At 40.8% G+C, this 15,272-nt stretch overlaps 1 protein-coding gene across 1 annotated transcript in view; it reads right to left on the minus strand.

Annotated features, from left to right (window-relative positions):
- BZW2 (basic leucine zipper and W2 domains 2) overlaps window positions 1-15,272 on the minus strand; it is a 49,558-nt gene that overhangs the window by 26,216 nt on the left and 8,070 nt on the right. The window contains exon 2 of the mRNA XM_065751798.1: window positions 4,731-4,795. Coding sequence (XP_065607870.1) covers window positions 4,731-4,788 — 58 coding nt within the window. The 5' untranslated portion in view covers window positions 4,789-4,795. The remainder of the gene's footprint in view (window positions 1-4,730; window positions 4,796-15,272) is intronic.

The following is a 15,272-nucleotide window of genomic DNA, read 5'->3' on the forward strand; positions in this document are numbered from 1 at the left end:
GCCAGTTGCCAAACGCCCTCTTGCAGCTCTCTTCCAATGTGAAATACCTAAGCAACTCAACAACCCACAAAACAAAGCAGCTTTTTACTTAAACACAGGTACTTCAGCATGTGTTCTTTAGGCACTTTCATCTGCACACTAGAAGCACAGCTCCACCTATAAATAAGGATCTGAAAAGAATTCTTTTATGGTCTACCACATAAATACACAGTATTTGTACAGTCAAAAAAAGGTTGATGATTCATTATAAGATAGATGACAATTTCATCTTAAGAGATATGTAAAAAAAAAAATCACTATTTTACTTTAACTGTACTTTGTCAAAATATTTAAGATGCATATGTTTAAACTGAAAGGTGTTATGTGTTTTGTACCATGGGTACACAGACCTTGGAAAAAACAAATATTGCAATTAAGATTTCTTGCTACTTAAAAAGAATCCTCTCCTGCCCAGAAGCACTTCTCTCATTTGATGTACCCTACTATTTTCCCATCTATCATAATCTAAAAATTTACACAGGGAAAGGTGGTGAGCTCGCTGCATGAAAAATGGTTTATAATTTTATTGAAGCATTTTTCTACCAAACTAATAGATTGAAGAAGAATATGCTGATGTAGTACAATAGGATGACTAAGACAACACCATCAAGTAGCGGTGACAGTACGCTGAGCTGTCAAGTACATAATTACTGAACAAGAAAGTTTTCAATCAGGGCTAGCAAAGGCAGGTGTAGCTTACAGATGCACTGCATACAATATTCAAGGCAGCAGTGCTATACATAGCTTTTCATTTTCATCAGGTTCCAGATCCTTGTTTCCTTGTAAGGGAATCATGAAGTACATTTGTACCTCCCTCTTTAACAGTTCGTTCCAACTCTAAGAGAGAGCCCATAGCTATTTTTCTGAGGAAGAAAAATGAACTGCCCTATGTGGTCCCTTTTCTGCCTTCACCATAAGATAAATATGTTAATACTGACATTACTTAATTTTCCTTCACAAAAGAAACAAAAATGCATGGTTTAGCTCAGCTGCTTCTTATGCCACTATTTATGTTTTTTTTTTTGTACCAGTTTCTCAGCTGTTATTAGCTCTGTGATATCCATACCACAGGGACAAACCTGGCTACCAGGTACTGCCTGTCAGCTTACTATAAACAATATGCACTGGTTGTTCCTGTTAACATTTCAGAACGCTTTTTTGTCCTCTTCAGCTGCCTGGATACATACATTTTCCTCACTAACCACTGGCGTTTTTGTTATTCCTACTTCCTCCTTTCCTACTCCAGACTAAAGAAACAAGAAGAAATGAATGTGCATGCATGCAAGTACAGTGTGGTCAGTACAACTTGCTTCCCATGTACCTGCACCTCAAGCACAAGTTGTGGTCAGATGTCAACTACTGCAGACAAAAATCTCATTAATTGACAGATATACAGATTATACCTGGAATTAAGCAAACTACAGTCTTCATCCAGATTGAATGAAACCTGGTCTGAAATTGTGATCTGCCTCAGAGGTTCTTCCTTCTACGGTGTAATCTTTCTCTTTCAAATCTTCGAAAGTGACTTTAATGTGTGCCATTTACATACACTAGAGAAAAGCTTTATAACTCTTATTAGGCCAACTGCCAGAAATGGAAGGAGGAGAACTTAAAAGTTTCTCCCTCAGGTTTCACTCTTTTAAAAATATTTTAGTCTCTAATCAGCTTTTCAAAGCTTAAATAAAAAAAACCAAAACAACAACATCATCATCTTCCTTTCTTGCCTTCTGAAAGCTCAGAAATTGTTCACATTTGTAGACCAGCTGCAGCTAGCTGAGCAGCAACAGACTTCATACTGACAAGTATTTTTATTAGATGTCTGACTGCCATGTTACAGCACACTTTCTCCTCAGATAGCAGTGATCTTGGGAGCTGCAATAGGAAGAATGTAGCATCCTGAGACAAATCAACTGGTAGGAAGCATTATCCATCATTCAACCAGTTCCCTTCAGCACTTGTGAATTACAGATCCTCTTAATGATCTGTCAGTTGCATATACCAGAAAGTCTCAGATGACTGAAATGCCACAGTCAAACCATACTCACTGCACTCAGTCACACCAGAGTAAAATCTAATGAGTCTCTGATATACTGGAAGTCAGAATAAAAACAGCTAAGAGCATCTTCTAGTCTAAATCAAAATGTCTGTATATTAAGAGTTCTGTAATCCAAATTCCATATAAGCAGTCTCTTCAAATAAAACAGAAAACAAATAGTTCCCTCAGTCTCCCAATCACTCTTCAAGTCCTCTCTTTCCACATAGTTAAGAAAAAAAAATACTTTATTTACTTATAATTATTAGTGGTAGTGTAATAAGAATCAGAGTACCAAATCAGTGTCAGGACCTCATTATGCTAAATACAGTGCAAAACAGACTGAAAAGAATGTCCTAGCAAAAGAGAGAATGTTCTGAAACCATTTCAGCAATTAAAATACCATAACTGACTGAATTAGACTAAACAATACATTTAATCCAACAGTACACACATCTATAATTGCTTTACTGGTTGATCTGACAGAGTTACTCTTAATTAATTGCTCTAACTACATCTCTGCAGTTGCTAGTTAATACTGTTCTGGTCCACGCTGACAGAAAGTTAATCTCACTAATTACTGGAGCACTGTGACATTTATTCACGAACACCAAAGGTTTCTTTCTCAAATTAGTTATACTTTGAAACACTGTATGTGCATAATAGAAAGGATATTTTCAACTTGATTCCACTCACTTGTATGAGCTGTGCAAGTCAAGATAGCAGAGGATGAAACATGTGCAAGGGAGAGAAGATGAGAAACCTGGAACTGCTCTTTAACAGAACTGCTATTTCACAATTCTCATCCAAGCTTCATGACTTCCCTAGATCTTAATACATTCACTCAGCTCTTCAGATTCATGGCAGTGTTAGCAGCTTTCTGAGGAAGGCTACAAACCCTTTGTTTCTTTCATCCACACTGAGAAAATGCTCTTATTCACATTATCTGTCACAACAAACTCAAATCAGGTGACAACTTCTACTGAGAAACAGGAAAGCCAAGATGGAAAAAGTCTGTTACATGACAGATAGGAACTCCATCTGTGCATAATTAAACAATCAAGCTCCTGCAGCAGCAAAACACTGAAATCTTCATTTCACAAACCAGACATTATCTTCTGAAAAAGATCATCAATTATTTTATTATCAATATTTTGAGTACATATATATCTAATTAGTATTTTTGCTCTCTTCATTGAAGTGTTGGGCATTCATTTCTCTCAGGCATCCAAGCAGAGCAAATGAACTCTGAGATACAAACAAGCATTTTAGAAAGACCTGAGCGTCCTGGTGGACAACAGGTTGGCCACAAACCAGCAGTGTGCCCTTGTGGCCAAGAAGGCCAATGGTATCTCGGGGTGCACTAAAGCGACTGTGGCCAGAAAGTTATCCTCCCCTCTACCCTGCCTTGGTGAGACCACATCTGGAGGACTGCATCCAGTCCTGGGCACCCCAGATGAAAACAGACAGGGAACTTCTAGAGAGGGCCTAGTGGAGGGCCACAAAGATGTTTAGGGGCTGAAGCATTTGCCTTATGAAGAAAAGCTGAGAGACCTGGGACTGCTCAGCCCTGAGAAGAATGAGAGGGCATCTTATCAATGCTAATAATACCTAAGGAGCAGGAGTTAAGAGGATGGAACCACTCTTTTTTCAACAGTGCCCAGCAACAGGATGATGGGTGCAAACTGAAACACAGGAAATTCCATACAAACGTGAGAAAAGCCTCCTTTAAGTGTGACAGAGCACTGAAACAAGTTGTCCAGAGAGGTGGTAGAGTCTCCTTCTCTGGAGATGTCCAAAACCCACGTGGACACTTCACTGCATAACCTACTCTAGGGAACTTGCTTTAGTGGAGGGGGTGGACTCCACCTCCAGAGGTCCCTTCCAACCCTTACAGTTCTGTGATTTTTGCTATATAGTACTATCAGCACTGATCATGCAGTAGCCTACCTGCCTCCTTTAAAAACTGAATATTACAACTAGTAGCCCCTTTTCTAGAAAATTAGTATTACAATTACAAGAACAGAGTTCATGCCACAGCAATTAAAAAGAAAATCGTAAAAAAGAAAAACTACACTAACAGAGTGGGAAAATATTTTGTTGTTGTTGTTTCCTTGGCTTTTTTTGTCATTTTTAATAAGAGCTTTCTGTTAGCAAAGCATATCCAATGAGATTATTTGAAATCACAATGGTGAAGAACTCCCTTTTTAGGAGTGAAAGGTTCATTTACAGAGATGGCATTGGTTTGAATCAAAAAAATATGCAGAAAAACAAGAAAGACAAGTAATTTTCTTTATGCAATCTTCAAATAAAAGCTGACAGTTTGCTTTCTTAATCAAAAGAGAGACACTAAGAAATAGCTAGGAGAAATGTTTAAACTTCATAATTAAGAAAAAAAACGTACTGCAACCTAATTTTTTAACAGAGCCTTTGCAAGATTTAACAGCAAATAAATCCAAACCTAAAAGTATCAGTGAAGTCCTGAAATGTACAGACAAAAATATCAGAAACCTTACAGATAAGAATACACGTCATTTGTAACTTAACATGCCAAAGAGAAGGGGAGAAAAATATTAATCCTATTAAATATCAGCCATTGCATCTACTCTGTCTCTATTCATTTTCACATATAGGAAAATAAGAATGTAACATAACATACCCCTCTTCCTAGTTTTGAACCGCTGGCCTGTTAGCACCGGCTTCTGATTCTTATTCATAAAATTTCTGGGAAAAAAAAAAAAAAAGAGAGAAAGATTTTTAATATGATATTACAGACAAAAGTTTCCCTAAAGGCAAAAGAAACATTTAACGTGGTAATATCCTGGTATGTGAAAGGGAAAACAATTTCTTCATGCACACACAAAGAATAATTCATATTATTTGAAAAGTTATTAAAGATTAAGAGCACTGTGACCCAATGAATAACTACTGCTCCTGTTTCTCTGCCTCCATCTCTTGTAATACAAAAAAACAACAAAAAAGATGGTCAGAGAAACCACTTCTCCCCATATGACACACAGTTCAAATCCAAGTAGGAAAGAAAAGGAAGGAGCCTCTGCCTCTAATGCAGGCATGTAACCCACCCAGAGTGCTGGGAGAAATAACAGTATCCCAACCATCACATTCCCCCCAAACATTTCTTCTGATCGCTAATGCATCTTAGAAACTTATATTTCCTGAAATCCTGTTACACATCTGCTGCAAAAATAGAAGTTAACACATCTTTCCACTCATCAGTTTTATGTACAAATACAGGACCTAAACAATACATCATACAACAAGAACAGACAAAGGTATCAGGCTCATTACTTCAGACCTTAACTGCAAATCTCAACATGTCATGTATTTGGAGAGTGGATAAATTAATATAGCTTCATCTAAAAAATATATTATTTTGCAGCTTTGGGTAGAGTTGGTCCCATCAGCAGAGTCACCAAACTGAGAGACAAACACAAAGAGCCACACATCTCAAAGTGGTGTCTCAATGGTCCTGATCCTGTATCACCGCTGTGCCCTGCCACCCACTGCCACACACCCTGCAGGTCTTCAGCTTGCTGGCCGTACAGTTTGCTTGTACAGAACTGAGCTTTACCATATAAAAAGCTTCATCCTTCGGATGTGTTCTCCTAAGAAATTTAGTTTTACATGAATTAGTATTATTTGTTTGTTCATCGTGGACTTATCCAATACAAATTTCAGTATTGAATCTAATGCTACATGTCTACTTTGAAACTATGTCTCTTAGTCAGCACTTGCTACCATGAAGGAAGAGAAACTCAAGCTTGCTGGCTAGAAAGATGCCATGAGTTTTACTACCAAAGTAACGGTCTCCCCACCTCAAAAACTTACACAGCAGTTAGTGGTGCTCTAACTATATAACACTGTTCCCATTCACCACTCTCTCCTAGCTGCAGCATCACCAACAGCCACTTCAGTGCTTCAGATGTGTAACTTGGCAAACCACTGCTCTCCAGGGTAGCACTATGATTTATCAGAGGTCCGAAGACGCCAACATGCACTGGAACACGCCAAGTCCACAGTCAAGACTGGTTTTGCTTCCTACAAGTCACATAAAAAAATAGCAACCAAGCCAGCTACACTAAGAGGCTGACATTCATAACTGAGATTTAAAGCTACTGTTTTAACAGAGAGCACTTCAGAACAACCACCACACTACATCACCTTCAGGAAAGTGCTCCCACACATCTGCAAGGAGAGAGAAAAACATCAAACCACAATACCACAGGATCTTTTGAAGTGCTGCCGAATCCCAGCTCCTCTTCTCGAGGGAGCTCAAACACCTCTTTCCCCCACACAGCTGCTTCAGAGGCTGAGAAGCAGAAGGCGTGCTCAGGAGATAAGCCAAAGCCCTGTGCAACAGGCCAGCCTTCAGCCACAGACCAACCAGATGTGACACTTATCCGCTTTGTCTTTGTGACAACCTATTAGTCATAAAAAAACTGAGATATAAAATACTGTCCCATTTCTCACTGGGTTTGTTTTGCCCCGATACCTCAACCCTTGCAGCCAATGGACTGGTACCAGCACCATCTATTTCCTTAGTGAAAAAAAAATAAAGGCATCTGACCCCAACCTAGGGATACTTACTATAAAAAACAGAAATGCATATGCCAAAATTCTAACGCTAGACTTCCTTCAAAGAACTGTTAAGATTGGAAACATCTCAAAGATCATCAAGTCCAGCCACCAACCCATCACCACCCACAACTAAGTCACACCCCTCAGTGTCACATCCACATTTCTTGAACACCTCCAGGGACAGTGGCTCCACCAATCCCTCGAGCAGCCTGCTCCAATGCATTACCACACTTAGAGACTAATTTTTTCCTAATATCCAACCAGAATCTCCCCTGGTGCAACTAAAGGCTATTCCCTCCCATCCTATCACTAGTTACACAGAAGAGGCCAACCAGAACCTTGCTACAAGCTCCCTTTGAGCAGCTCTAGAGAGCTGTAAGGTCTCCCTGAGAGACCAGACTAAACAATCCCAGCTCCCTCAGCCACTCTTCGTAAGACGTGCTCCAGATCCCTCACCAGCATCGTTCCCCTTCTCTGAACATGCTCCAGGCTGCAATGCCTTCCTTGTAGTGAGGGGCACAAAACTGAATGCAGTACTCGAGGTGCAGCCTCACCAGGGCAGAATACAGGAGGACAGTGAACTCCCTGCTCCTGCTGGCTACACTACTCCTGAAGCTAGCCAGGATGCCATTGGCCTTCTTGGCCACTTCTGATGTGGAGTATTTTTAAACTGCTGGAAGATTAGTATGCACCTTAAGGCAGGCTATCAGATTTTAAAACTGTTCATATTTAAAATAATATAAAATAGGACCTCTGTGATTTCTGGGAATGAGACAAAAAAAAAGGAAAAAACAGTTAATGTAAGAATTGCCACTTGTAGCAGACTGAATGTCTTAGAGGACAGTGCAACAGAAGAGACTCTTGAACAGTTAATTACTAGGAATGAGAGATCTGTATTCTATATTTAGCTTTAAATACATTGCACTCTAATCTGTTTGAGTGAGGGTCAGGCTTTATAAGGCACTCCTTAGGGCACTGGCCCAGGGAGAGCAAAAGCAGTCACCAAGAGGCTGCAGAACATGAGCCTGAGCAAAACGAACCCAGTGATCTCTATGACAAGCCTAGGACCAATCCCTAGAGCAAATGACACAAAGTTCTGAAGCACTGCCGCAATCTCAACAGCTGTCTGGATGACCATTTAAAATTTAGAGTGAACTCAATGAAAGCAAACAAATAATCAAGAACTTACTGACAATGAGCCCTTGAAGTGATGGCTGCAAGTTCAGCATGGCAGCACACAAATTTGCACAGAGCACTGCACTTGACATTACAATATTAAGCACATCTATCAGGTGTCATATCGTTCTCAAACCCTGGAATCATAGAAACCTTGAGCTTTTACATATGCTTTACTTTTTGAAAGATACAGGATAGCTCAAAGCACAGGCAAGTTTTGAAATACCAGCTAGGTAAGCCAGAATGGTTTCTAAGGCATTAAGGATAAGGGTAGGATGGAAACAACCCCAAAAAGAAAACCTCAGACACCAATCATGTCTTAAAGCCCAACATCCTCTACGATTTGTATGAGCTGCCAACAGGAAATAGAGCAAGAGATGTGGAAACGACAGCTCCTTAGCACACTTTTTACAGACACCACTCCACTCTGTTACAGCAGATGGGAGAAGCTCAGCAAAAGCCATTTCACCATTCATTCCTTCTTTTACATCTAGAAAACCTCCAGCAGAAAATGCACATTTGAACTGCACACCCAGCTCCTCAGTGTTTAAGAAGCATGTATCTCACAAGCCAAGCTGGGCTGCTCCAAACAGGACACAGACAGCACTGCCATCAGGCAGACAGGTATCAGTCAGAGTGGGTCTGAGACTGCTGGCAACTCACCTGCAGCTCCAGAAGTCAATTAAAAACTAAAAACAATCTGACTTTAAACAGTCTCTCAAACTGCACTCCTGCTTTCCTTGAGAGGCTCCTACAAAACACATTCATGCTCAAGAAGCACTGAAGTTGCAAGAGTTGGCAATACAGCAGTTTCACTCATTGAACAACCCCTGCAACAAAGTTCGAAGTTTTAGTAACCAATAAAAGCAGCATTAACTAATTAAATAAAAACGGCAACAATGAAGTGCACAGCTTTATGCAAATTTAAGCTCACTGAAAAATTAGAAAAATGTGGTCTTTTATCCATGCCAAAATGGAAATTATGATGATGATTAATTAACTCCTCAATTATTAAAAGTCTTGATAGGGCCGATGTGTCTGCCAATCTGAAATATTGAGAACACTGGTCTTGGAAACACATACCTCAAATTGAACACAAATACTGGAAAACTTCATTCAAACTAAATCTATTTTTCCAAGCATCATTTTACACTTGAACAAAAATCTCATAATCACTTGGGATTCTTCAAATGTGAACCTGTCCATGAAGAATTCAAAACCACTTGCTCCATAGCAGTGAAGCTGCCCCCCGACAGACATCATGCCACACATCAGCAAAAAACCCACACAGCGAGGTCATATTTTTCTATGCAGAAAAACACACACCAAGGTCAAGCCTCTCCATACAGGACACAAAGAGGTTTTATTGGGTCTTTTTAATCCAGGAGAACAATTACACATTTTCACCTTCTCATCATTAAGTCTCAAGCTCAGGTCCGGGGCTTTTTTATTCTTTCAGCAACAAGACAAAGGATACATTAAAAGCTAATTAAATACCTCACTCCAGCAGCAGGGAGGAAGGGCTGTCCTGACAGTCCTGCTCAAAACAAGCAGCTGCCTCCACTGCTGGGAAGGCAGCAGGAGCATGAGCTAACAGAACCTGGAGGCAGAAAGTCCATAAATCATCACCAGTGCAGAGGAACAAAGCCTTTTATGAGGACAACAGGACAGAGAGATATAACACAGCCACAGGTTCTTGTCAAATCCTTGTCAGGCTTCCCACTGCGATACTCAGCCCCTGCTGAGATCTGTCTCTGCAAGCATTTAACAGCAGTTGCAGGTGGCAAGAGGGTGGGAACACAGTACACCCACCCCACAACCCACCTGTTCACCTCATCACTGCAGCAACTGTAACACCTCCACTGCTGTATCACGGCTGTCACCCTTGTGAGAAGTTCACCTCGGGTGCCCACGTAACCTGGATGTGGCCAGCGTGAAGGAGAAGCACTGTGCTTACACCTGAGCCCACGTGTCAGCAGCTACACACTTCTGAAATTCACAGGGACACAATAAGGAAATAAAAGGCTCTGTCTGCTGCTTCTCAGGTGCCAAGTGCTGAGGGTGAGAGACGGGCTACAGGAAGATCTCTTCAGCCCTTGTCCCTCATTAATCACACTTGTAGCTCAGCCCTAAGGGAGGGCACTTAACTGCCTTTCCACACGTTCTCTCGATTCGGGACAACTTGTACTATTTCATCATCATTTTCCTACTCTCGGCCTTCATTCTCAAATTATATTTTTAAGAAAGAACTAAATACCTGAAGGCCTGCAACTTCAACAGTCAGCAGAAAGAGCCACGCTGGGAGCTGCAGGCTTTATCTTGCTGTTTTGCCTGCGAAAGCCACCATCAGACTTCCAATGTTGAGTAAGTTTTTATCTCAATGATCTCACTCATTACAAAGAGTCAGGAAAACACAAAGCCAGTTCAAAACTCCCCCACAGCTTTACTCTAAGTACGATCTCAGTGGCTACAGCCTGGGATTAAGCAGACGCACAACTGAAAGTTAAATATCATCAACCTCCTGTTTTAGTATTTATTTGTAAAAAAAAAAAAAAAAAAAACAGAAAACTGTTAATCCACATGTTTACTGAAGGAAAATACATCTTCTGTTACGGATTATTTTTGCTTATGATATTACAGTGGATGAAGCAACTAGATTCTGACCTTTAATTTCATACTTGGAAGCATGCCATAGTTACCAGCAGATATCATGTTTAGGATTCTTAAGAGCATGTTATAGCAGGTATTCAACAAGAGTACACTGAATGCACTCTGTCTTTCCCAAAAGAGCTTTCCAGAAGCTCGGAAGGCTCTCATTATTTGTTTTAAATCACAGAATAGCATTTTTTCCACACCAGAGAAAGCGCCCAGTGCAATAAAAGCACTTGCTCTTTATTAAATCTAATGGAAGAAAGGAAACAAAGAAACAACTGGAACTTGTTTCATTCTGTAGCAAGCACTCAGCCCATAGAAAACAAGTATCAGAATGAAACCACACTAAATGAAAATTTAATCAAGAGTTGCGCTCATGCAAAATAGTGCAGCGAAGAACTCGGTGTGATCTGTGATTAGTTACCCAGCTGACAACTACAGGAGTGCAGACAAAAATGAGAAGGCAAAGCTCACTTAAATTTGCATAAATCACAGCACCTAACTGCTAAACTGGATGCACAGGGGTGTGCTTCTCAGAGAAAAAAAAAACAAGCCCCACAGCTGCTAAATAACTCAATCACAGACTGAATTAAAAGCATCTCCATGCACATATCCAATGCACGTATTGCAAGCATTTATTTGGTCACTAAACAAGAACATCTAAAGAAGCTGCTCAGCTGAACAAGGAGAAAAAGTAGAAACCTCCCAGAGCCAAAGCACTCCCAGTGCACTCCACATAGTCAGAGAATTGTGAATTGAACCACTGAGGCAAAGGTTTCTGTGTCTCATGAGCAACCACATGTAATAAGCACGAGTCACGGCGCAGTCAGAAAGAACAGAGAAAGATTTTTAATCAATTACAGGTAAAAAATACAGGTCAAGCAAATGAAATCATACACTCAGATTGACACACACACACAAAAAAATTACCTTTCAGTAACAAGGCTTCTTTCAGCAGCTAAGAGGAGTCAGATGCAATTCTGAGAGGGCAAAGTATTAATGGGAGCTTCTCAGTTGAGAGCTCTCTCTCACTGCTATGCTTACATCTCAAGTACCCCCAAGAAAATGGAGATGATGTATTGCTACAGATTGCTTTGGATACAAACACCAATTTTAAAGTGATGGTAGTCATCCAACTTAAAGCTTGCAATAGCTTGCCAGCAGAAAAACCCCTTATAAGAAAAAGAGCATAAAAAAGGATTGGCAGAGATTAGGATCAGGTTAACAGAGAAAACGAGCAATACTTCTCCAAAGTTAACAAGTGTTTTGTTTGTTTTAATGAAAGATATTTTTTTAATGGACTGCATAGGCACTAAAATAGAAGTGATTAATTCAGAGGAGCATTAGCTGTGCTGTTTGTTCTGGAAAAATACAACCATCTCAATAGTCACTGTAAGAGATGGTGCTGATGAAGGAAAGATGGCCCTGTTGAAGTTTTGCAGTAACAGCTATAAAGGTACTGCTGCCACAAGACAGCTCAATTCTCCATTAAGTAACACCTAGCAGAGAAAGCTGTACTGCTGTTCATGACACTGAGAAACAACCATCTCCTGGAGCCATTTTGTATTGCCCCTTCACACCAACAGTCTAATTGCAACAAACCAAAATCTACTTGTATACAGCAGAAGTCATGTTAAAAAAAAGAGAGAAGCTTCATTGTTACCAGTAAGGTTTGTCAGACACAAGACAACATAAGAACAGCGTGGTAATGAAGGCAAGTCCAAGAAGAGCATATTTGTCATACACAGTACCAACCCTCCTCTCAAGCCCACCCGGTTTCTCTTTTTAGTGCATGGTGACAGCTGAATTTTCCACATTAACTCTACTCATACATCTCCACAATCACAACAGTAAAATCAGAGACACAGTGCTGTCTCACAGCTCTGAGAGTGAGTGAGAGCACAGCAGCACACCAGCAATTGCAGGATACAGCACTGCAGGATTTGAAAACTCCAAAGTTGTTGTCAACAGAGTAAGGGCTGAAGTTAGATAAATAAATAAATGCCAAGTGTCAATTCTGCAGAAAGCCATGCCTCCCAGCTGCTAACAGTTTAGTATTTCATGGACTAAATACAGTAATCGGAGGAAGGATGTATTAATAGTCAGCACCTCTTACAGACTTGCAAGCGGTGAAGGCCTCAGCTTCGGTGACAACTGAAACTGAGTTTTCATATATAATTTGCTAACTTTTTCTTCAATGCTTCCAGAAGGGAAAGTAGTTCACCAATTGAACACAAGACTTTTTACCTGTAGGGTAATGAATGGGCTTTCGGTTATGTGAATGCTGGCATTTCTTCCTAAGAAGAGGTGGCCCCAAGAGCCAGCAGGAGCAGCACACAACGCTTTGCGCCATGTCAGCTATTCCAAACACAGCAACTAATGCTGTTAGCAGCATTCACTTGGACAGCAAAGAAGCCCATAACTGACTTGCATCACTTTGCATCCCCAAAGCCTCCTGCTCCATGGGGTGCTTCCTCCTTCTCCAAGCTGGCTGACCACACTTAACAGCACACAGTCACTGCAGGGACCAAACTCCTGAAGCGTACAACACGAGTACTGAACACCCAGGCACCTTCCATGTGAAAACAGACAGCTGGCTTTTAGGAAGATTGATATAAACCCTTCCAGTCTCAGCTAAGCTAACTCTATGGCAACATCACCCAGCAATGTGCAGTACAGAGTGCCTACATAACCCACTGTTATCCTTGTCAGGTCAGAAAAATGACAGAAAAGACTGAAGAAGCAGAGGACCATAGCAGCTGCTATCCTACAAAAGCTGGCAGCCAACTGAGAGCTCTAGTCTTCAGAACATAATTTCTTCTGCTCTGTGCAGAAACTCTAAAGCTCTTAAGATGAATTCATGAAAGAGACTGTCCAGGAGACAGGCTACCAAGCACAAGGATGATACAACCACCTCAACTGAAAACTGCTGCAAGTACAACAAGTGTATAAACTAAAGAAATGCAGCGCTCCCATCTATTTATTTCTATACATAATGTTGATTAAAAACAACAAATCAACCAACCAACCCACCCTACCCACCTACCACAGGCCACTTTCAGAGACCAGACTCCAGAATAAAGGCCAACATGTCTTAAGTAAATCAAGCATTGTCAGAAATGTTACAGATGTCTTGTATTCCACACAGCTCCATACCATTACCCCAAGAAAGGACATCTCTTAAACCCACAAATGCACAGAGTTAAACCCCCACAGCAGAATAATCCACTTGGGAGTACTATGCCAAAAGCACTGTATGTTAGGTGACAAATCAGTAAGGCCAAGGAGGGAGGAAAAATAACTTACAAGAGATTTATAAAGTTGTTTGAATTGGAGAGGATTTTTAAAGGTCATCTAATCCAAATCCCCTGCAAAGAACAGGGACACCTACAGCTGGATCAGGTTGCTCAGAGCTTGAATGTCTCCAGAGACAGGGACATCTACCACTGTGCTGGACAACCTGTTCAACTGCTGAGAACTGACGTGAGTCAGCATGTTGTACTAGTGATTTCGTAAGAGGACATAAACTTGTTTCTTTTAAGAGGGAATGCATTTAAACTGGTTGCCTTTCATTACAAAAGCCAAAAGCAGAAGCACACCAATGTTAAATACATACTTGCAGGCAGCTGCTTTACTCCGGTTCCTCTTTCTCCTGCTGTTCCATGTGATGTCAATCTTAGCATTATGACACCTCAATTGATGTTAGCCACACTATTCCAAAGAATTCAGTCTATGTATAAAAACAGCATTACAAACAGCAGCTACGAATATAACTGCAATTGATATATATTACATATAATACATTGGGGGTTGGACTAGATGATCTCTAGAGGTCCCTTCCAACCTCTACAATTCTGTGAGTGCTACATGTCTTGATAGTTTTGCTCCTCAAAAAGACGTGTTCATGAGACATTCTGATTGTAATTACAATCAGGCAATTCAAAGCTGCAGTCCTACAAAGGTTAATCCCCCACTCACAAGTTAAGATAACCACAACTGTGTAATTCAGTGGGATAAAAACCCTGAGTTACTGCGACCTGTTGTATTATCATAAACATTAGTACCATAACAATGACATGGTGAGGATGTTACACAGGTATCATTGCCTAAAGAGAGGCCTGGATCTGTATCTAGCAAGGTAGCCAGGCAAGGAAGATCAGGAGGAAGAAATCAGCCAGCTCTTTCTGCAGAGCAGTGAACTGTTACAGCACCTTCCAAAACACAAGGCACTGAGGAGAGAGAGGGGAAACAAAATAGAGGACAGGAATGACCAAAAGCAAAAACTCAGGCTGACAGTGTCCCAGTAGCTCCCTAGAACAAAGGCTGCAGCTGATCCACCACATTTAATTCCATTTAGGTAAGAGAGATGAATGGCAATATTCATGGAGAGGTTCAAAGTTATTACTAGCCAGTGCTGAGCAGGACCAAAGATGTTGATCTCAGTAAATCTCAACTGTCACGAATGCCCTCAGAGAGGGGTACAGCACCACAAAACAGCGGCTGCTGTACATGGTATGAACTGTGAGAGTTGTGGATGTGGAACAGCTCCCCAAACCGCATCCTAAGTGTTGGGAAGAAGCAATCAATTCCAAATTATCAAATCACACTCCACAAATCAACCCTACTCTACTCAGCCTGGATTCACACAAATACCACACAGAGACAGCCAGGGATTTTCACTTGTGAACCTGCTCAATGTCTGATACAAACCCCACTCCACCATATAGGCAGAAAACCCCAGCTGAGGACAGGAACAATAACTCTGCCTCAGGTT

The sequence above is a fragment of the Cyrtonyx montezumae genome, unplaced genomic scaffold, assembly GCF_038088225.1.
Source record: "Cyrtonyx montezumae isolate F1298 unplaced genomic scaffold, pur_monq_1.0 scaffold_8, whole genome shotgun sequence".
In the NCBI taxonomy this organism is placed as follows: domain Eukaryota; kingdom Metazoa; phylum Chordata; class Aves; order Galliformes; family Odontophoridae; genus Cyrtonyx; species Cyrtonyx montezumae.